Source organism: Nomascus leucogenys, chromosome 15, assembly GCF_006542625.1.
Source record: "Nomascus leucogenys isolate Asia chromosome 15, Asia_NLE_v1, whole genome shotgun sequence".
NCBI lineage: Eukaryota > Metazoa > Chordata > Mammalia > Primates > Hylobatidae > Nomascus > Nomascus leucogenys.
In genome coordinates, this window is record NC_044395.1 from 10,388,232 (window position 1) to 10,411,795 (window position 23,564).

At 41.8% G+C, this 23,564-nt stretch overlaps 2 protein-coding genes across 3 annotated transcripts in view; one reads left to right on the forward strand and one right to left on the reverse strand.

Moving 5' to 3' along the window:
* Positions 1-9,782, forward strand: part of SIAE (sialic acid acetylesterase) — a 39,777-nt gene extending 29,995 nt beyond the window's left edge. For both annotated transcript variants that reach the window (XM_030794768.1, XM_003253328.4), the window contains exons 8-10: positions 5,828-5,985; positions 6,955-7,150; positions 8,490-9,782. In XM_030794768.1, coding sequence (XP_030650628.1) covers positions 5,828-5,985; positions 6,955-7,150; positions 8,490-8,741 — 606 coding nt within the window. In that variant the 3' untranslated portion in view covers positions 8,742-9,782. The remainder of the gene's footprint in view (positions 1-5,827; positions 5,986-6,954; positions 7,151-8,489) is intronic.
* Positions 9,783-13,432: 3,650 nt separating this feature from the next.
* Positions 13,433-23,053, reverse strand: TBRG1 (transforming growth factor beta regulator 1). The gene is made up of 9 exons (XM_003253324.4): positions 22,666-23,053; positions 20,914-20,984; positions 20,024-20,256; positions 19,319-19,455; positions 18,878-19,024; positions 15,398-15,495; positions 15,028-15,138; positions 14,466-14,608; positions 13,433-13,786 (listed from the first exon to the last, which is right to left on the reverse strand). The coding sequence occupies exons 1-9, from the start codon at positions 22,813-22,815 to the stop codon at positions 13,641-13,643; spliced, it is 1,236 nt and encodes a 411-aa protein (XP_003253372.1). The 5' UTR covers positions 22,816-23,053; the 3' UTR covers positions 13,433-13,640.
* Between the last annotated feature and the right edge of the window lie 511 nt (positions 23,054-23,564).

Below are 23,564 nucleotides of genomic sequence, written 5' to 3' on the forward strand. Positions count from 1 at the left end.
CATGGTGATTTGAGTATGACTTTAGCCAACTCAAACCAAAAGTATGTGTTGAATGCTTTTTATATGCTGTGAATCTTGTGAGGTGCTAGAAATATAGCAATTAGGCCGGGCGTGGTGGCTCACGCTTGTAGTCCCAGCACTCTGGGAGGCCGAGGTGGGCGGATCACCTGAGGTTGGGAGTTCGAGACCAGCCTGACCAACGTGGAGAAGCCCCGTCTCTACTAAAAATACAAAATTAGTCGGGTGTGGTGGTGCATCCCTGTAATCCCAGCTACTCTGGAGGCTGAGGCAGGAGACTCGCTTGAACCCAGGAGGCATAGGTTGTTATTATTATTGCACTCAGCCTGGGCAATAAGAGCAAAACTCGGTCTCAAAAAAAAAAAAAAAAAAAAGAAATACAGCAATCAGAAGGACCTGATTCTTGTACTTATGCCTTACAGTTTAGTGAAAGTCCCTTAACCTCCAGGTTTTAACTTTATAATTACCAACAAAAACATGCTGGTTACTAGTGGAAGTCTGGAAATATAAACATATCCCTTCAAAGGGGAATACCCAGCATGACAGCGTCATGGTTCAGACTGAGTCTAAGCTAGACTAAGTGCATTCAGATGCTAGCTCTGACACTTCCTGAGCCACGTGATTTTGAACACGATACTGAACTCTTTGTTATTTTAAATATTGGATGAGTTCATCCATGGAAAGCTTGGAACATGCCAGTTAATGTTAGTGTTGATGAGAGAAATCAGAAGATCTGGAGGGACAGTTGGTCTGTAAGGAAAGAGGAACTGGCTTCATAGAAGTGCTAAGTTTGAAACGATGGTTGCAGTGACTAGAGTACAGCTAGAGATGGAGGATGTGAGTTCCATGGAGAGACCAGGGCTGGACACGTGTATCCCAGACTTATTAGTAGAAAGGCCACCTGGAGCCTGAGAAACAGCAAGAGGCTAGGGGCTGGAGTCCTAAGGAGTGTAGTTTTAAAATAGGGATTTGGAGGAACAGTTGAACAGACCACAAACTGCAGCATGTTATTCGTGAGCGTGGCCAGCTTTATATTCTTTGGCTGGTCTACGCCTTTATTAGCCGCAGTATTTCTACCAGCCACCGTGGGAGACGGATTAGTGCCCCACTGTATTTCAGATTAGGAAAACAGGAATTTCATGTGGGTGTGGAGTACGCCGGCGCCCCCATGTGGCGAGTATATAGTAGTGCAGCCAATGAAAGAGTGAATTGCTTCAAGAATTCTCAGCAAACTGCCATTTTGAGAAAATTCCCTTGGCTTGAGGGGCTGTTTTTAGCATTGCTCCCTGTTGAGCTTCCGGCTAGTTTTTTTAACCACAGACTCTTTCCTGTGGCGTTGTTACTGTGATCTTCATTATGACCCTGGCTGGTGCACATGGTTCCACTTTGTCTTCTGGGTGTGGAAGAAGTAGGGTGACTTAATAGATTTTTTTATTCCCATTTTCTAGTCTTCATGAGATTCTACTGTGAGGCTTCAGCGGCACCTTTTATCATTTCCTATGTTAAAGCTGATTTGCCTAAAAGAATTTTAATAAGAGAATTGGAAATGGCCTATTAGTTCCATATCATATCCAAGGCTCCTTTCTGTTATTACTGCAACCTCTCCGTGTTCTCCTGATGATTTTCTCATCTTTCTGGAGCAACTCAGAGAGCAGAAAATATCCTCGATTCAAAGTTGCATTTGGCCACATTCATAGGGATGATGTCAGGTATTTTCTGGGCTGTGTGAGTAATAAGGCTGGGTGGAACAGTCTGTGTAAAATGCAGTCCTCTGATGGGGTCAGACATTTTGAAATGGAGTAAAAAAAAAAATGTGGTTGCTGGCCCAGACTGCTTTCCAGTTTGTGGTTTGACTTAGTTAGATCATGGTTTGTAAAAGAGAGATAATAGGTTGATGCCTCTCATTGGCTGGAACTGGAGCTAAGAATAAAATGCTATCTAAATCAAAGGACAGGGTGATGTAAACATCAGAAAAAGAAGGAAGAAATAGCTGGACTGCCTGTGTCATAGTAATAGTGAAGATTTTTTTTTTCTGGGAGCCTCTGTGTTTTGCAGGAGTAGGAGTATATCAACTTTCCGTTTAGATGAAAACAAATCCTGTTAACTCACTCTGCATTCAGAATCTGACCACTTCTCACTACCTTTACTCCTCCTACGCTAGTCTAAGCCACCATCATCTCTCCCTTGAATTATTGCCTCCTAACTGGTCTTCTTCCTGCTTCTACCTTTTTTTCTCCTCCTGTAGGATATTGTCAATATATCAAAGTGACTCTTTGAAGTGTAAGTCAGGTCGGAAGGCTCCAGCGGGTCCCCGTGGGCTGAGGTCAGCAAGACCATACATGATGTGGCCCCTGCCCGCATTACCCACCAACCTCACCTCCTAATTCTCTCTGCCTTGCGTACGCCACTCCAGCCACACTGGCTGCCTTACTTTTCTTTAAGCACGCTAGGCATACTCCCATCCTGGGGCCTGCCATTTTCTTTTCCATTCTTCCTGGAAAGTTCTTTTCCCGCTGTTTTAGTTTTCTATTGCTGAGTAAGAAATGACTGCATATTTAGCAGCTTAAAACAATACAACACACATTTATTATCTCAGTTTCTATGGGTGAGAAGTCTGGGCCTGCATGGCTTAGCTGGATCTTCTGCTGAGGGTGGAACTGAAGGTGTCAGACAGAGCTGGGGTCTCATCTGAGGCTTGGAGTTCTCCTCCAAGTTCATGTGGTTGTCGGCAGAATTCACCTCCTTGAAGCTGTGGAACTCATGGCAGCTTACTTCTTGAAGGCCAGCAGGGGAGGGGGTCTGGCTTCTACACCCTCTTTGAAAGGACTCACCTGATTAGGTCAGGCTCACCATGATACTCTCCCATTTGATGAATGTGAAGTCAGCTGACTGGGGACATTACTTGTAACATCTGCAAAATCCCTTCACTTTTGCCATATACAACATAATCACAGGAGTGATATCCCATTACCTTTGCCATAGCCTATTGGTTAGAATCAAGTTACGAGTTCCCCCTACCACAAAGGGGAGAGTATTGTATAAGGATGCGGCTCCCTGTGGGTCATCTGCCTAACATACCCAGATATCCTCATAGCTTCTTCGCGCATCTCCTCCTAGTCTTCGTTCAGCTCTGACACTCTCTCCCCCTTCCCTATTATATTTTTCTCCAGTGCACTTGTCACTTTCTCATAGGATATGTAGTTTATGGATCTATCTTGTTATTCGTTCCCTCTTTCCACTAGGGTATAAGAATGGGAAGGGATTCTTGTGTTTTGTTCACTGCTCTATCTCCTAGGCCAGTATTAGTGCATGACACAGAGTTGGTGCTCAGTAAATATTTGTTAAAAGCATGAATAAATACATGAGCTGACTGATAATACATGAGCTGTGGATCCTTCACAGGCTCTTTCTGGAACAATATTATTCCCCAAATATTCTGGTGCTACTTGGATGCCTGAGATGCCACACAGTTAATTCAGATGCCATGGCTTCCGAATGATGGATTTTACCCTTTCACTTGTTCCCCATATCCAGTTGGTTGCCTGGTTTTGTCAGTTTTTATTATTTCTCATCATCCAATTCCACTACTATCTCTGTAGATTAGACCTTTGTTTTTGTGTCTAGAATATTATAATAGCTGCTTAACTAATCTGTCTCTCTGCGTTAAGTCCTTTATTTTGGTTTCCTTTTTTTTTTTTTGAGATGGAGTCTCACCCTCTTGCCCAGGCTGGAGTGCAGTGGCGCAATCTTGGCTCACTGCAACCTCCACCTCGTGGGTTCAAGTGATTCTCCTGCCACAGCCTCCCGAGTAGCTGGGATTACAGGCGTCTGCCACCACTCCTGGCTAATTTTTTGTATTTTTAGTAGAGACGGGGTTTCATCATTTTGGCCAGGCTGGTCTTGAACTCCTGACCTCAGGTGATCTACCCACCTCGGCCCCCCAAAATGCTGAGATTATAAGCGTGAGCCACCATGCACGGCCTTATTTTGTTTTTTTGCCAGAGCCATTTGTATGATCACTAGAACAATCTTTTCAAATGGTCCTTTGATCATGTCAGTATTTCAGTGGCTCTGTAATTTCTTAATTGAGGTGAAATTCATATAACATGCAATTGAGTTCAGTAGCACTTTAGCACATTCACAATGTTGTGCAGCTATCACCTCTACAGTGGTTCTTTATTGCTTAATACAAAAGTATCACTATACAAACACTTGCCTTGCTATCTTTTCAACTTTGCCTTTCCTTCACAAATCCTCCAGTCCACCTGGATTGCCCTTCTCTCAGAACAACCATTCTCCTCCCCACCTTTGCATCTTACATTGCTTCTAACATGTGAAGTGTGAGCAGTACTGCCTGTAGTGACTTCTCATATTTTTGATGCCCATTTGTTTTTATGAATTCTGAGACCACGTTTTCCTATAATAACCTTTGTCTGTTCTAAATGTTTAGCACTTGCTGTCTGTGGCACTGATTTAACATTTAATCCATATTATTTTATATGTTTATGAAACATAAACCCATTCAATCCTTGTGTTTACTTCTTATGTGTAGGTCTGTCCTCCTCAACAAAGCTGTAAAGTACTTGTACCAGTTAGCTACTGCTGTGTAACAAACTACCTCAAAACCCCTGGCCTAAAATAGCCTTTCTTATATAGGTAGCTCTTGTCTAGGGAGCTGGGGTTTGGGTGATTTGGCTGAGCTGCAGATCTTTGGGCTCTTTCAGACCTCTGTGGGTCAGCAGGGGAGCTCTTGTCTTTCTCCAGAAGCTCTTGTCCTCCTCGAGGGAGCAGCAGGCTAGCCCAGGCACGTCCTTCTTATGGCGATCGCGGCAGTGCAAATGAGCAAGTGGAGCCATGCGGGGTCAGTTAGGCTAGGAAGTGACACACCATACTTTCTGCTTCTGTCGATTGTTCAAAGCAAACCACATGGCTGAGCTTAGAATCAAGGAGTTGGAAAACATACTTGTCCTGTTAACAGGAGGAACTGCAAAGCCACATGGCAAGAGGGTATGGATATAGGAAGGAGTGAAGAACTGGGGTCTTCGATGCAATTTAGCATATGCTCAAGGGCAGATTCTTCTCTGCTTCCCTATAGTGCATAGCCCTGTATTGTATACAGATGTATCAGTTATCTATTGCTTTGTAACAAGCTACCCCAAAACTTAGGGGCTTAAACCATCAGCCATATTTTTTGCTCATGATTCCTTGGGTTGGCCAGGTAGGGCTCCCCTGGGATGGCTCATTTCTGCCCTACGTGACACCAGCTAGGCTTGCTTATGTGGCCGTAATTTTAACTGGAGGATCTAGAAATCCATATGACTGGCCCCTTATCTGTGATTGCAGGAACACTAGAGCCTCTCTTTCTATGATCTTTCAATTTCCAAGGCCCCTCTCCCTCCATAATCTCTCCAGCAGGGTAACTGGAGAGAGTTTACATGACCAGCTCAGGGTTTCAGGAGAATGAATTCAGAAGGCAAGGCCTCATAAGGCCAAGACTCAGGAGCTGTACAACATCATTTCTCCTGCATTCTGTGGGTCAAAGCAAATCCTAGATTCAAAGGGAAGAGAAACAGACCCCGCTGCTTGATGAGAGGTGTGGCAAAGTGGCACTGCAAGAGGGCACATGGGATGAGAGGGACTGTTGCAGCTGTCTTTTGAGAGACACTGCCACAACAGTAAGAAGCTCAGTAAATACCTGTTGAATGAGCGTTTAAATGCAATGAGAGAAGCAGAAGCAGAGTCTGCCAGTGAAAAAGACTCCAGTGTGGGATTCTGACACAATAAAATTAACAATGTCTCTGCTTTCTAGTTATCTTCAGATTTGTCTAAGAAGAGCTCAGACGATGGATTTCCCCAGATCCGTTGGCATCAAACAGCAGACTTCGGCTATGTCCCCAACCCAAAGATGCCCAATACCTTCATGGCTGTAGCTATGGATCTCTGTGATAGAGACTCCCCTTTTGGCAGGTATGATTGCTTCCTGGGCTTTGCATGAACAGCGTATATTCTTTGTAGCCTTTCACTCTGATGTTCACCGGTGAGGGGCAGATTAGACTGAGGATTGGCACCTAGAATCACGTATGCTGGGATGTGCTGCAGTAACAACAACAAACACCCTCAACATCTCAGTTCTTTGATGCACCAAAAATTTATTTCTTGGTCGCTCTCTATGTTAAAAGGTCAACAGAGACTTTGCTCACTGTAATCATTCATAGACCTAGAGCAATAGAGGCTCCAAGTTGACCTGTGCTTCCCCAGTCATCTTAAAGTCTCATACTGGCAATTCAGTGCTTCCACACAAGTGATTTCTGCTCACATTGCACTGGCCAAACCAAGTCATAAGGCTACGGTTAACTTCAGTGACAGCAGGAAATGGAATTCCAGCATTCCTCTGGCCTCACAGGAGGAATACTGAGATATCTGTGATCAGCCCCAGGGAACACCACACACTAACTGTAGGATGTGATGGGATTTCACATAGGAAAGAGAGTCCAACACACAGTGTCTGGATTATAGGAGGAACTTGATTGATTTATTGAATAAATGAATAAAAGCTCTAGGGGACCAAATAATGAACAGTTGATTCAGAAGAAACCTGACTTTTAGTGGTTAGGAACAATCTTATGAGTTAGCTCTCTTAGGTTAGTTCTGGTATCTTTCCTTCCTCCATGTCTCCCTCCCTCCTCCCAACCCTCCCTTTATTCCTTCCTTCCAAGCCATCTATTGTTTCAAGGTTTCCAACCCACAGAAGGCCCAGAGCCCCATCTATGGTTACCATTCACCATTTCCCTTAAGCTGACTGGCCACTGATTACGGAGTTCAGTCAACTTGATTCTTACTTTCATAAATGGTGCTTTGTATAATCCCCCTTTTTAAAAAAATGTGGTTATTGTTGAGCTTAAACCCCAAGTTCTCTACTTGTTCCTTATCCTGTAGCATCCACCCTCGAGATAAACAGACTGTGGCTTATCGGCTGCACTTGGGGGCCCGTGCTCTGGCTTATGGTGAGAAGAATTTGACCTTTGAAGGACCACTGCCTGAGAAGATAGAACTCTTGGCTCACAAGGGGCTGCTCAATCTCACATATTACCAGCAAATCCAGGTGCAGAAAAGGGACAACAAGATATTTGAGGTGAGAACAGCAGAATAAACGGGTTCATTTTCTGGTGGAGTCAAGATTTCCTCCACACTGAGGCCATCTCTTTGGTTATAACATTACGGCGCAGCAGGTCTTGGTTGGTTGGGGGCTGAGCTTATCTCAGAGCCGCAAATAAACAGCTGTTAATTCATTAGCTTGGAAGCACTTTTGATAGGACAATCGAGAAAGGGAAAACAAGTCCATATTAAAATGGACTTGTAAAAATTTTTAATTTCCTTTTAAATTTTCTCTGCCAAAGCAACCATCTTTGCTAGGGCAGGGCCTGCAGCTTTATTTGTAGGTTACCTATTGAAGGATCCTTGCTCCAGAATATTTACCCCATCCTTGGGTGTATTTTTTGTTACACTCTCCTAAATCCTGACATTTTCTGAGTTTAGGTTCTCCTTCGAGAGGCTTATTCTTAGGTATTTGTAACTTAGTGTGACTTAATATAATGAGACTCCTTTTAATACCTAGCAGGGGTCATTCTGCTGTGGAATTGGGGCCATTGATGAAAGAGGTTATTCAGGAGTCTTCGACAGTTGAGGGTGGGGGATGGAGGCATTCCTACATGGAACATTTAAATGAGTGACTTTGGGAATCATAAGGCCTTAGGTTGGGGAGGGGTGTGTGAAAAGAATGCATTGGAGAAGAGAAAAGAATATTAAAGGCGAACTTTAACTACACAGGAGTTTATCTAGGGCTGCTATTTCTGAAGTCCTAAGGTAGCCACCTGCCTCAGATGCTTGGTTGGCGCTTACCCCACTTAGCTTCTTTCCACACTGGGTTCCAGGTGAATTGAGAGACGTCTGCATTCTGAGCTCTCCTCTTTAGTTAGTTGCCAGTGGTCTGGATAATTTGTATTCCCATTTCTGGATTGCCTTCTGGCTTGAGAAAGCCTTCGTATCTAGAGTTCCTTTATGACCCTTCTTCATTCTACAGTGCCTTTGGGAGTGCCAGAGAGGAGCAAGCAGCAGCTGGGCCACTCTGTTCACTTACATTCCTGCCTGCCTTGCTGTTTGGCAAGAGGGATCACCCAAAGAATGTTAGGGGAGCCTTCCCTAAATGCCTTATGTGATCATGCTTCCTTGTCTCCCTCAGTAAATGTTTTATTTATTAAAATTATTTATTTGATCACATGAACGTGTATTATCAACCTGTGGCTGTGCTGACTAGATCCAAAGTGGGCTCAGGTTTGTTCTGGTTACTGTAGGAGTACGTCCTTGGTGAAGAGTGTCTCCTTTCCTCCCATCCATTGTCTGAAAGAGTAGTGCCCAATTTCTTAGAAGACCCTTCTGACCTAATCATTCCTATTTTATGGCTCTCTTATTAGATCTCCTGTTGCAGTGACCATCGATGCAAGTGGCTTCCAGCTTCCATGAACACCGTCTCTACCCAGTCCCTGACCCTGGCGATCGATTCTTGTCATGGGACTGTGGTTGCTCTCCGGTATGCTTGGACCACATGGCCTTGTGAATATAAGCAGTGTCCCCTATACCACCCCAGCAGTGCCCTTCCAGCCCCTCCCTTCATTGCTTTCGTTACAGACCAGGGTCCTGGACATCAGAGCAATGTTGCTAAATGACTGTTTCAATATGATCAGAACTTAGATATAAGGATAGGTCCTTCAGATTTTAGCATTTAAGAGTTTCAATAATAACCATTGCTTTTAAAGGAAATTAATAGAACGCCTCATTGAATGGCTTCCAGCTAGCACATGGCTGTTTCTATATTCTGATGAGCCCGGGCTTATAGGTAACTTGAAATGCTTGCTTTTTGTTCCCTAGTTAGTCTAAGGGTCTGTATTGGACTAATTCTGAGCTACAGACAAATTGGACCTCAATGTCATTCACTTCCCTCATATTAATGGGAGTGAAATGTCTAATACTTTTGCCCCTTTTTATCCAGAGTTGTGGGATCTCAGGATTGGAAGAGATTTTAAAGGCCACATAGGCCAGCTAGTATTCATGTGTTCTTTACAAAATTTCTGACAGGTGGTTACTGAATCTCTGTATGAACTTTCCATTCAAAACCTTCCAAGTTTTTCCTTATGTGGAACCGAAATCTTTCTCTCACGAAACTTTACTACTATCAGAGGCTTTCAGATAATTGAAGACAGATCTCTTTGTATTCTCTTCAAGCCCAAACCAATTCTGTTCCTTCAATCTAAATAGTGGTAATATGAATGTCTAAGAAATAAGAAACATGTGCAGGCACTTTGGGAGGTGCTCAGTGACTGCCCTAAGGAATGAAAAGCAAGGGCCAGGTGGGAGTAGCCCAGGGAAGACACTTGGGCTGCCAGGAACAGGAGGGGTGGGAAACTGGCTTAGGAAAACATGAACATGGGGCAACAGAGGCAAATTGTTGTTCGAGTTAAATATAAATCTCAGGCTCTTTAAAGGTAAAAGGTTTAAGGATAATCCATTTGGAAGAAAAGAGTGAGGCTGAAAGTAAAGCCACATGACAAGCATATAGAAAAATAATGCAGATGATACAAATATGAAAGAGGCCTTCTGTGTGTATTATTAAGAATCTTCATGCAGTTTACTGATGGATTAAAAAACAGCTAACATTGCCTGAGAATTATGTTACCTATAAGAAGTTGGAAATAAAAGCATAATCACTACTGATGTGTATATATTTATATCCACTTGCAAATTGTCCTTGAAACATGTGAAAAGGCGTGAGAATGCTATCTATGGGTAGCTTTCCTCCCCTTAATGTGAAAAATGAGAACTAAAGCAAAAAGCATCTCTCACTGTACATATACAATGTATTTTACATAGTGTAAAAAATATGGTTTAGGTAGTGAATATATTAATGAAATCATATATAAATTTATTTTTAGGGGCTGAATAATTTAAAACATTATGTGGAATTCACTATATTTCCCCCAATTTAGGAACTTTTTGCTGTGTGAAAATGAAATTTATAATCACTCTGTAGGGTGAATGATGGGTTTTGCTTTAGTTCTACCCCTCTGTAGAGTTCCAACGGGTTCTGGTGTAGCTCCAAACAGCAGGAATAACTTTGTCAGTGCCAAGATCTTATTTAGTTAAAAAACAAAAAATCTACACACTTTGCAAGGAACTTTGGCTCCCCTGAGGAGTTCCTAGCATTCAATTCGTTCAGTTAACCCCTATTGCCCATGCTTTGACCTCTCATGCATCTGGCCCCATTGAAACCACGAACCTTGTAACAGATTGATGCCTGAGAAAAAGTCAATCTACCTGTCCACTCCTCCACTCTCAATACACATACCCCCATGGGCTGTTCTAATTCAGGGGCAGCCAGAGGTAGCCAAGAACTCCAAGTCCAGGTTCCTTTCACCTCCAGGAACCTAGAATACATAGTGTGAAAAATATGGTTTAGGCAATGACTATGTTAATGAAGTCATGTACATTTATTTTTAGTGGCTGAGTAATTTAAAACATTATGTGGGAATTCACTGTATTTCCCCAAATGTAAGAACTTTTTAGTTTTAAAATGAAATTTATAGTCACTGTAGAAAATTTGGACATTGAAGTATAAGCAAGTAAAAATCACCCCCAAATTCATCATTCAGAGAAACGCTATTTTGCTGAACTATTCACTTGACTTGAGTTATATAATTTTATACACTACATATTATTTAGTAATCTGTGTTTTTGACTTACTTTACTAAAATAATTTTCTTATGTAAATAGAATATAGATTTAGAGTGTTTCAGTTTGTGGAAGCCTCATTTAACCAATTTCCTATTAATGGATATACAGATTTTTAACAATTTTTCTACTATTAAAATAATACTGTAATGAATATCACATGCAAACATCATACCACACTCATCCAGTTATTTCTTAAGGTCCTTAACATGGAAGAGGATAAATAAATATATATTTAAAATTTAGATATCTACAGCTTAACCCTCCCAAAGGATTAAACAACTTACATTCTCACCAAGGTAGTCCTTTTTTGCCCTCACCCTCATTGACACTGGATGTTGTCAAATTTAAAAAAAATCCTTAACAATCTGATAGATGAAAAGATAGTTTAAGTATACTATGGCAGTGTTTTTCAAGGTTTTTGTTTGTTTGTTTTTGAGATGGAGTTTTGCTCTGTTGCCCAGGCTGGAGTGCAGTGGCGCAGTCTCGGCTCACTGCAACCTCTGCCTCCTGGGTTCAAGCGATTCTCCTGCCTCAGCCTCCTGAGTAGCTGGGACTACAGGTGCATGCCACCACGCCTGGCTAAATTTTTGTATTTTTATTAGACACAGGGTTTCACCGAGTTAGCCAGGATGGTCTCGATCTCCTGACTTCTTGATCCACCTGCCTCAGCCTCCCGAAGTGCTGGGATTACAGGCGTGAGCCACCACGCCCGGCTTTTCAAGTTTCTTAAATCCATGATCCATAGTAAAAACATTTTACACATATCTCCATACAAGCATATGTATATGTGGTATACGTACACATTATAGTTGTATACGCATTATAGTTGAAAAACCAGTTTCAACCTTTCTCCATGTGATGTGTTCCAAAAACTTTAAATGTCTTTCTAAAATGAGGCTCTTTTAATATGGGTATTACTCAGGCTATAATAGTGGGAAAATATTTGTTATATGATAAAAGCAGCATATATCACTTCTGTGTAAGTGCCAAGCAATTTATGCAGAGAAAAAAAGAAAAACACTGCATTAACATTTTAAGCAATCCCCTTCCCGATTTGCTATTATACAAAGTTTGTTTCTTTTACATTGTAAAATGTATACAACTTATAAAAAGACTATACTCAAAATCATAAAATACCAGTTAACTTAGCTTCTGAGTTTACAGTGGCCAGTGTGGTGTGCTTTAAACACTGCTGCCTGATCCCTCCCTCTCCTGGTCAGATTTATTACTGTAAAATACCAATCCCATTTGTGTTGTCCTCAATTGGCAATTATGAATGGTAGTGCATAAACCATTCAATTCTCGCCACTCCATCCCCATTCTTCTACTTCTGGGTCCTTTTGTCCCTCCCTTTCCAGATAGCCCTTGGTAACCTGGTGATGGGTAACTAAGGCATCCCACAGGTAGTGTTGAGGTGTTAGGTGATACAGTGAACCTCTACCTTAATGCTATTAACAGGGTCCAAAAATCCAGCTGCATGGAACATGGAGTTATATTATTACATGGCTAATGAAAAGACAGGACTAAGTCTGTTATAGAGGATGGGACTAACCCCCAATTATATGTGAATTTGTGTTATCATATGGTTTCAATGTATTGAGCTAAAAAGCACCTTATCTGAGGTGCAATACAAAGGGTTAAAGAGGTTAAAGATCGGCCAGGCGCGGTGGCTCATGCTTGTAATCCCAGCACTTTGGGAGGCCAAGGCGGGCGGATCACGAGGTCAGGAGATCGAGACCACGGTGAAACCCCGTCTCTACTAAAAATACAAAAAAAAAATTAGCCGGGCATGGTGGCGGGCGCCTGTAGTCCCAGCTACTAGGAGAGGCTGAGGCAGGAGAATGGTGTGAACCCGGGAGGCGGAGCTTGCAGTGAGCCGAGATGGCGCCACTGCACTCCAGCCTGGGTGACAGAGCGAGACTCCGTCTCAGAAAAAAAAAAAAAAAAAAAAAAGGTTAAAGATCCCCTTGAAGGATGTGCAAAATGTGAAGAAAAAGATGAACAGTGGACCTTGGACTGGACTTTCCATCTTGAATTTAAGCAGAACACTGGATTTTGATGATACTGACATGAAAATTAAGCAGCAGCCTGGGTTGCAGGGGCTGGGACTTGATATTCCTTGAATTAGGATCAGAATCAAGAGTAGAAGTTTGTCAGAATCTCCCTATCTCCCTCGTTAGTCAGCTGCTGCTACAGATTTAATGTTTATATCTCCCCATAATTCATAAGTTAAATCCTAACCCCTAATGTGATGGTATTGGGAGGTGGGGCCTTAGGGAGGTGATTAGGTCATGAGGGCAGACCTCTCATGAATGGGCTTAGTGATCTTATAAGGGACCCCGGAGAGCTGCCTTCCCCTTCTACCACGTGAGGACACCGCAGGAAGATGGCTGTCTAAGAACTAGGAAGTGGGCCCTCACCAGACATTGAATCTGCGCTCCTTGAACTCGGACTTCCCAGCATCCAGAACTGTGAGAAATAAATTCATGTTATTTATAAACCAACCTGTCTATGGTATTTGTTGTAGCAGCCTGCAGCTATAACTCTTGTTTATAAGAGGCTGAAGTTTACTCTACCTCAGGCAGAGCTAAGCGAAAAAGATTATAGCCCGATTACAACAAGATAAAAATAAACAGAATTGACAAGAGAAATTTATTACTAAAAATAAAGCAGCTGAAGTTTTTCCCAGGGAAAACCATCACCACAGGACCCTCCATGATGAAATATGTTAATATCTTCTTTACTTCTGAATTGCTACCTTCTTTCATGTACCCCAAATTTTAGTTTAAGTTAAATTAATCACGACAAAAATGATGTGGCATCTGATCCCTTCTTGTTCAATCTGAAGACTGAATTGGGCTACCCTGTGATGGAGACTTCAAGTGCTGCAGGTGAGTATCTACCAAGGGTTCATGTGTCAGGTACATGGGCTGGTAAGAAGACACAAAGGCTGCAGGCTGAAACTCTGGGAGGTCCAAGGATCCTGGAGAAAACAATTCCTTAAGTTCCACTGCTGCTTGGGAGTCTGAGCAGACTGTTTTGGTCAGACACATACAGGTCTTTTCAATCAATTCCTTAACACCCTTGCATTTGTCAGCTCAATTTTGCCTTTGTTAAGATAGGACAGATACTTTTACAATGAAAATTGGTTGAAGATTAAGTGACTTGCCTAGGGTTATATAGTATATTAGGCAAAGAGTGAGAATTTCAATTCCATTTTTTAACCCAGAGTTTTCCCTATATGACCCCAAAGCCTGAACCCTTGATCACTCCACTCATTTGTGGGAGGAATTCATGAAACACAGGCAGGGCCAAGGCCTTGACTCGACCCCACTGACTTCACTTGAAATGTTATTCCCTGCACAGTAAACTTTCCCCTGGTGTTCTGCTCCGGTCTTGCTTAGGTTACAGAATGAGATACCTTAGTTTCTGGGGTACCCTGCCTTACTACGATCGCAGGTGCTCCCCATGACATCTGTGAGTAATCTAGGAAGCTACGCAGGCTGCAGGTCCCCCTCTGACTCAGCACTCTGCAAAGCTGATTCAATGAAAGCTTTTATCACTCAATGCATAGATATTTAGGGTACTCGGCTATGTGTGAAGATGGGAAGGTAGCCTAAACACAGTCAATTTTCAAACCAGAAAGGTAAAGTTAAAGATACCTGGCAGAAGGGGATCATTCTGATCTTCATCAAAGATCTGTCTCTGAAAGGCTTCAAAGCTCATAGCTGCATCATTCTCCGGCAGCCCCTCAGGTAGCTGCCCATCTCCAGGTTTGCACACATCAAATTTCACCCACTGGTAACTGCAGAATCAAGGGAAATCACCCTTGAGAGTTATCTGCTAGACATAAATACCCATTCCTATCACCAAAGGGATCAGGTAATTTTTCTTTATATTCCTCCCATATAGATCTAAAACACATATTTGCTAACAAAAACCTGAAAGAAATAAGCAGGCCTCTTTAGTGACAAATTATTCTGCTAGATTTCCCACCCCTTTTCCTGTCATGGTACACACAGAAAATAGTAATAATCAGCGAACAGTGGACTCCTGGCTCTTGCTCACCTATCCAGAGGGCTAATGGGGCCAATACTGAGCCATACTGGTCGAGAAGCAGGCAGGCTTTGGACACAGAAGGTCAGTGAACAAAGTAGGAACTGCCAGTCCCTGGCCGGCTGATCACTGAGCTTTTCTCAAGGGAATGAATTTGACCACACTTACTTGATGCATTTTCGAGCTCCTGGACAGCTCTGGATCAGGTTGTGGATGGCTGGATGAGAAAATCCAAAAAAGTCAGCTCCAGCTGGAAGCAGGTTAGGCATTAGTTTCCCCCTAAACAGGAGAGGAATAATTTTAGTTTGAGAGCTTAGCGGGAGATGAAGATGGGTTTAAGAACAGAATAGTGGTATGAACAAACAGGATAAGCTTTCTTGACTTTGATAATGTGGAGGCTCTAGTTGGTACGACATCAGGAGGATCCAGGATAGGTTTCTATAAAATAAGGTATTTCCACCCATTAAAAGCAAGAGAAAAGGTTTCACTGTACCAACAGTCATCTTTTAGCCTGTTTTCAAGCTTTTGGTCAACTTACATAGTAGCGCTTATAGTCCTGAGCAGTTCTGCATGACAAGCATCTGCAGAAGAGCTGACAATGGCATTCTGGGGGTCATCTTCAGGAACAATTTCAAACTGAGGAAGATAAACGAGCAATGAGATCAATCCTCAAGAAGGAAGGGGAGAGGGGCATACTACTCTGTAAATACTTCTTTACTCTGGAACTTGAAGCTGATGTATACCATCTTCAGAAGGGACACAAATACTTTCCTATAGGGCTGCTAAAAATCTAAACAAATCCAAGTACCTAGAGAAAGTCCTTTGACTGTTTCAGTTCTACCCTTCTTGGTTGACGGCTTTCCAAAAGTGAGCGTTTAATTTGTTACATACCTTTCCAATCCACTTACTTATATCCTTAACTACAAATACAAATGGTGTTTTAAAAACAAATGAGATCACTCTCCATGTAATCTTTTAAGTCAATTTTACAAGATCTAGGGAAAAAGGCTGACTGCAAACTGCCATTTCATTGTATTTACTTTCATTTTGAATGTTAAAATATCTTGGTTATGTTAATAAAAAGAAACTGTTGCATCGAAATTACACTAATTCTGAGGAATTCTTGCCAAGAAAATATTTTTGTAACAAATGTAACAAGTTAACTAGCTGATTTAATTATCTGGCCAGTTTTCTATAAAGCGCAATGATTTTTTTGCCAGGAAAATATTTCTGTAACAAGTTCTATCTAGCCAATTAAATTGTTTGACTAGTTCTAAAGTTCAGTTAAACAGTTCCTAGTCCTTCAATGTTAACTTCAGTCAAATTATCCTGAACGGGATTAATTTATTTTCTGTATAATTTTTTAGAATGATATTGAGCACTACTGATTTCTAAAAAAAGTCAAAGCAATTTTTACTGAGTATAGTTTCTACTACTGTTAGTTTTCTTCTGTGGTTATTATTTCACTGGATTCAATTTACTGTGTCAAATTTTAGAGATCTGTCAATTTTGTCAGTAATAAATTCTCTTGTGAGTGGTTTCAGTCAATGGTGGTTTTCTTATTTCAACCAATGGCATATCTTGCCAGGTTAAGATTCTAGTGTTTTATATTTATTTCTCAGCTAATAAATGAAAAAACCGTGAGCAATTAATTTCTTTTCTTTTTTTTTCTTTTTTTTTTTTTTTGATGGAATCTTGCTCTGTCACCCATGCTGGAGTGCAGTGGCGTGATCTTGGCTCACTGCAAGCTCTGCCTCCCGGGTTCACGCCATTCTCCTGCCTCAGCCTCCCCAGCAGCTAGGACTACAGGCGCACGCCACCAGGCCTGGCTAATTTTGCTGTGTGTAATTAATTTCAAATAGTCCAGGATTGCTCTACTATTTAGTATCTGTACTCTACTGTACTGTAGCTCTACTATTTAGTATCATGTCAATTTCAATTACTTTTTTTGGACTGAAATTTTTACCCTATTTGAGTAAAGAGCATTAAAGATAGAAATGTTATACTTTAGTCTTGAAGATACTTCCTTGTTAGTACTAATGTATAAATCTACCTCATTCTTTTAATTGCTATACATGCAAGGGTGGATATAGTTTACTTAACCATTTTCTCGTTGATAGGTATTTAGGCTATTTCTAATTTCTTGCTATTGCAAATACTGCTACAATGGACATTGTTACATGTTACTTTGTTCACATTTGCACATTTCTCTAGGTGCAAATGTGTACCTAGTGCAGTCTAGATACGAGACTATCTAGACATATTCTGGGTCAAATGATACACATACTAAAATTGTTGATACTGCCAAGTTGCCCTCCCAGAAGACTACCAATTTTCACTCCTACTAACGTGTACTTGTTTTCCTCCACCCCAGCCAGCACTGGATATTATTAATCCCTCTGATATGTGCCTATGAGCAAAATAAGATCTCAGTTTTGTTTTATTTGCATTTCCCCACTTACTGATGAGGCCCACACTTTACCATCTGCACTGTTTCTGTGAAATGCCTGTGGGTTTTGTTTTTTTTTTAATATTGCTTTTTCCTACTCTACAGGAGCACTTTATCTGGTATTAATCCTTTGTCATACGTTTTCTTCCTGTTTATTGCTTGTGTTTTAACTCTGATCATGGTGTCTTTTGCCATTCAGAAGAGTTTACATTTTTAATAGTTAAATACGTTATTATGTTCCATTATGGCTTCTAAGTTTCATGTCTTGCTAAAGAAAGCCTTTTCATCTCACCCTAAGATTATAAAAAATTCTTTTGCATTTTCCTTTAACATATTTATAGAATAAAATATTCAATAAAACTAAAGTAATAAGTCATATTGACATGTATAGACAAATAGATCAGTAAAAAGGAATCATCTGGAGTTACAAGAATTACATATATTTTGTGTGTGTGTGTATGTGTATATATATAAATATATAAATCTATATATAAATATATAAAAATATATAAAAAAATATATAAATATATATATTTATATATATAAATATATATATAAAAAACAGCTACTTGACGTTAGTTGGAACAAAATTTGAAGCTAGATTCCCAGCTCACACACCTAAAAATAATGTCCAGTTAGGTTAATGACCTAAAAAAGAAAATTAAAAACTCCACGGATTCTTCTTTTTCAAAAATGTTCTAGCATTTTGTTTTTCAGAGAAAATTAAGAATCGGCTTGTCAATTTCTACTAGGATTTTCATTAGATTTGCATTGCATTTATAGATGTATTATAAATATGGTATACCGTTACAATAATGAGTCTTTCTAAAGAAACTATTGCATAATTGAGGTCACGTGAGCTCTCAACTATGCCTAACAATGCTCTGATAGGCGTGATGCAATATTATCTACAAGAAGTCAAGCCGTCTCAGGGTTCTGCCAGCTTCTGCTCAAAGCTACCTTGCCTCTACTTCCTTCTACCTTACTTTCTAGTGAGCTGTAACTTCCTCAGTGAAGCTTAGAACTCCGAAAATGGTCTATTTTTTTGTTTTTCCCTTACAATCAGGAGATGATGGTTGGGGAAAATGTACTGTCTCAAATCTTAGCACTGAGAAGGATGAAAAAAGGTATTTATTAAGACTAGGATTTAAGACTGTCAGGTCCTTAAGAGTATTTGCAGCCAGAAACTAATATGCAATTTCTTTGCTAACTCCATCTTGGTCCAACTTGAAATGGCCGTGTATCAAACTAATCTTCCCTCTATTTTGGCCTGTACCTCACATAAGTAGGCTTGATCAAGCCTCACATAGTCACAAAGTCAGCAGTTGAAGTAGCATGGTTCAAGGGAAAAGAGCATCAGTTTGAGAATGAGACAGATCACAGATTCACATCCAAACTCAACCACTTATTAGCAGAGGTGTGACTTAGGGCCAGCCACTTTTCTGCATCTTGGGATTACCCAAATGGTGATTATACGTATCTACCTTGTAAGGTATCAGAACAGGTAATACATATCCTGGCACAGAGAAGGTTCTAAAGACAAACAGTGGTTATTATTAGAGGGGGTACCTGAGGCTGCACACCACCATCCTTGATCTGACAGGTATATAGACACTTCTGGTCTGGGCACTTCATGCTGGCATATATTCGAGTACTGCAGTAGCCCACGGGGTAGATGGCACTCTCATCATGAAAGCCAGGTCGGTCGGTGATGATCTATAAAAAACATTCCCCCAACCTGGGATTGAGGTCACTGAAGAATTTAGAAGTCCAGTTTCCTGTGGTAGCCTTTAGAACCACTTTGGGGCTGCAAAGAGTGACAAATCACACAAAGACAGAGAGTAGGCTGTGTAGCTGACAACATTGACCTGGTTTTACAGGGGCTGGAGATATTCTGGGGTTGGTATGGATCAGCAAGGGGCTGCTGCTAATGGGAACAGGGAGGGAAGGCTCAACCCCATTCCCATATTTCCCTGATTCTCCTCTCTGTATATCGCTGGTCTCACTCACCTCCCCCAGGCTATATACTGTTAGACCCCCTAGTCCGATGGGGAACACAGGCCGTCCTGAGGGATCCAGGGCAATGGGCTGAACCAGCTTGCGAGCACCTCCCTCCATTTTCTTTTTCTTGCATGTTTTCTTCAGAACTGAAACGCAAATCTGGGGTCACCCACTTTAGGCCCCTCCCAATGTTGAAGGGAAGGGATAAATTTGCATGTGAATGGTAAGGGCAATAGGCCAATCCTGGTTTTATATACTTACTGAATGGGCATATGGGGCTTTCGCCCAAAGCCCTGAGTAGCTTTCTAACCTGCCCAGATTAGTGCTTAGGAGCTAAAGGCCTTATACTTTTTAAGGCCTCTTATTTCATCTGTAAGATCAGAAATTTCCCAAGCCAGCAGTGTGCTCCAAAGGCCACCTAGCCCATTTCCCTGCCTCTAGGAAAGACTAAGTGGAATGCAACCCAGAGAGTTGGGGGAAGGGGGAAGTCTGAGTCTGTTCCCCTTGCATCTGACGAAGTCTAGCTATAATTTCTCCACCCAAAGTGGCTCTAATACATTTGACATTTGTTTCTCAAGGGCTCGTAGGGCTCCTTAAGAACCAGATGAGACTCTAAGTATATCTGTAGCTGTGTGTGTCTGTCAGTTAGTACCAGGTCTAACTGTCATTAGTAGGTGAGTCACTGGGGCTACTGATACCATCTCCCCAAAGTACCTTCCAGTTTGTTGTTCTCTTTGCCTTTTTCTTTTTTCTCCTTCTTAGTTTTCTTCCCAAATGGTTCCTCAGCCCCAGTGCTGGGCCCTGAAATAGGCCCAGCTGCCTGTATAGTACCCACAGAGCTGGCCACACCATAAGTCAGGGGCAAACTGGAACTGTGGGAAGGAGCTGCAGCCTGTACTTCCCCTTCAGTTAGAGCCTGAAGCTGGAGGAGCTTCTTTAGCAAGTACCTGAGATCAGGAAGGAAAGGAGCAGAGAAATGAACTTCCATATTATCTCAATTCAGTATTTTACTCAAGTACTGGGAAAAGCCAGAATTGTATACAAAGATTACTACACTCATAAAAGAAAGGTTCTTATTAGACCCTATGAACCATAAAGCCCTGGAGGATAATCAATACTTCAAGAGGCCAAGGATAAGAACTGTAGCTTATCCCTTGCATCTGGACGGTTCCTCTACCTTGATGTTGGATGGTGTTAGGCTTCTGAAAGGCACATTATTTACAGATGTATATATACCCATTGTGCTTTGCACAGAATAGTACATACAGAATAAATATTTGTAGAATGAGAGGCAGTTGCTTTTATCACTTGGCTTTTATAATTGGGCCATAAGATTAAATAATCTTAAAAAGATTATTTATTAGATGTGGCAAGACAGCTTTTTCAGAAAGATGAGTAGAGGAGCTGTCTCATCACCACGGCCCAACATAACTTGGGTGTGCAGGAACCAATGCCTCAGGTTGTAAGTTTCTCTGTACTTATCAAGTGGCCAAGCGGCTGTGCAACGCGCATAAATCCCACTAGGGAAAAAAAATCTCCAGAGCAGTAACACCATTATCAATCACCAAAAAGGTGACGCTGAACACAAAATGAAGCCAGCTCACCTTCTTTCTTCTTTTGCTTTAAGAAATTTTTCCTCAAGACGAGCAATTTCATCACAAATAGCAGCATTTTCCTTTAAGTAAAAATTTGAATATAATCATATAAAATGAATTAAAAAATCACATTATTATGCTGGGAAGAGGATCCATATTTCAAACCAAAAAAGCTTGTATTACTGAGTGAGAAGGAGGAGCTATTCTACCATGTGACAAACTATAAATAAATCCATGGGTAAAGGTAGTCAGGTTCTACTATGGACAGGGTATAGCTATGTAATTTATTATCCAATCTGGGACATCTTTGAGTGAAAAGGGGGTATTATTAATGCTTATGCCAGAACAATATGGTAAACCAGGACTGTCCTGGGCAAGCCAAGATTAATGGTCAACCTAATTAGTATAGCTTTTGGCAGAGAAAAAGGCATACTGCTTAAATCCATAGATGCTTAAATTAAATACTATAAATATGAAAACTGTCTGTTCTCAAGTGCCTCAACTCTTGAAAAACTTACAAAGCCAATCTAACCCAAATAGAGAAAAACTGGATGGAACAAAATCAAATTTAGTGTGTAAAATTCTTAAACTTCATAATCTACTTATATGAGTTCAAGTATTATCTTTTTTCTTTTTTTGTAACTGATGACTCAATCTATCTCCCAAGCACCAATCCTGAAGGGAATGCTGAATCTGAATGCCCCATAGGTGGAACCTCAAACTCTTAAAGTTCAAAACAACATCTTTTTCTTCACAAAATCTTCTTTATGTATTTGATGGAACCAACATCCTTGAAATAACATAAATTCCAAGCTTTAGGTACCCTTGACGTATAGGGGATAAAAGAAAGGGAACAGTCAATCAGATGCCAAGTTCTCTTAGTTCTACTTTTCTTGTTTCTCTCCAGCGCAAATAGCAAGCAATGCACATAGCAAGTGCTGAATAAGTGTTTTTGGAATGTGTATTCTAATTTCTGAACCTTTCCTTATGCTTCCAAAAATGCTGAGAAACGTTCCAAGCTTTTGGTAGAGAGAAGAGATGAACTGTTGACTTGGATGTGGGGGGACATTTGAAGACTCCACCCCTATTTCCAAGCACTGAGGCAAGCCAAACTATTCTAATATAAAGTGATGGCTGGCAAGCTATATTAAGTTTATTCACTCAATAAATCCAGTGCTTCTACAATAAAAGAAAGGAAGAAACACTTGGAACACTCAAAGGTTAGAGGGGGGAAATTACTGAGAGTTTCATGAACCTCTTTGGGCAAAGTGTCAGTTATGGGGATGTGAGGTGCTCAGAAAATAGTCTGTGTACTGGAAGTCATAAAATGGAATCAGGGTTATCTAAGTTGGAGTCAGGGCTCTGACACAGTACCCTTGGGCAAATCATCTCTCTGGGCTTCAGTGTTCTCATTTTACAAATAAGGCCTAATTCTCAGGGCTGTATCTCGAGAATCAAACACATTTCCTAGAGTTCTGCAGTAATAACGATGACTAAAATTTATTGGTATGTCTTTTACGCACCAAGCACTTTGCTCATTTAATATTCATTATTCTGCAAGACAGTTACTAGCTCATTTACAGATGAGGACACAGAGAAATTACGTAATTTGTCCAAGGACACAAGGCTAACAAGTAGTAACGTATACGGAAAAGCCAACACTGTATTAATACTGTCACTCTGGGAAGGGGGAACAGCTTGGGGAAAGATTTTGTGAGGGAGTCTCCAGGCGGGGACCGGCTGGACGTGGGTCAGACTCACAAACACCGTGGCCTTGGCCGCTTTGCGCAGCCGCAGGTACTTCAGCCGGTACTTCTCATTCTGGCTCTTCTTCGGGAGCTTTTTCATCCTGGCCTTGCTGGACTGCAGCGGAGCCCGCGGCGAGGAGGCGAGGCCGTCCAGCAGGCTCATGGTCCAGCCCCGCTACGGGGGCCCCAGGACGCTGCCGGCATCGGAGCCTAAGTCGGGGAGCGGGCGGGAGCGCTGGCTTTGCCTGTTCCGGGCTAGCGGAATCGGGCCTCTAGGAATCTAGCTCTCCGGGACGTTCCCAGGGCTGACCGCAGGGCCAGAGACACCCGCAACCGAAACGGCTCCCGGCGCCTCCCAGCACTTCCGTGTCTGTCTTGGAAGTAAGCCCTTCCCGGAAGTTACGTCCCGGGGTCGGCAGCGTGTAACTTCCGGGGCAGGGAGAGTAGGGTGGTCTGGGCGGTGCCATCCGGGGCGCCGGGAGGAAAGAGACAGCTGGGGGCTAGTGCTGGATGAGGAGAGCAGGGAGGGCCGGCGGCCGGAATCGGAATCCGGGCCTCGGGCATTTGTGTGCTTAGCTGAAGGGTACTATAATTGAACTAACGAACTAACAAAAAGCTTACCAACGCGAGCTCTCATTCACGCTCCCCCGCCGGGCCACTGCGTTTCAACACGTTTTTCATGCTTCGTGCAGACAGACTTTCCCAGACTGTAGAACAAAGTGAACCCAAGTGCTGGGACTCTGCTTCTTTCCCTGCTTCGTTCCTTTCTGCAGCTCACAGAAATGTGTTTGCAGGGCCTCCTAATGCTATCGTCTTCCCAGGAGCTGGGAACACAGTAGTGAATAGGAAGAAAGGCCTTGGCTCTTTTTTTTTTTTTTTTTTTTTTTTTTTTTTTTTTTTTTTGAGACGGAG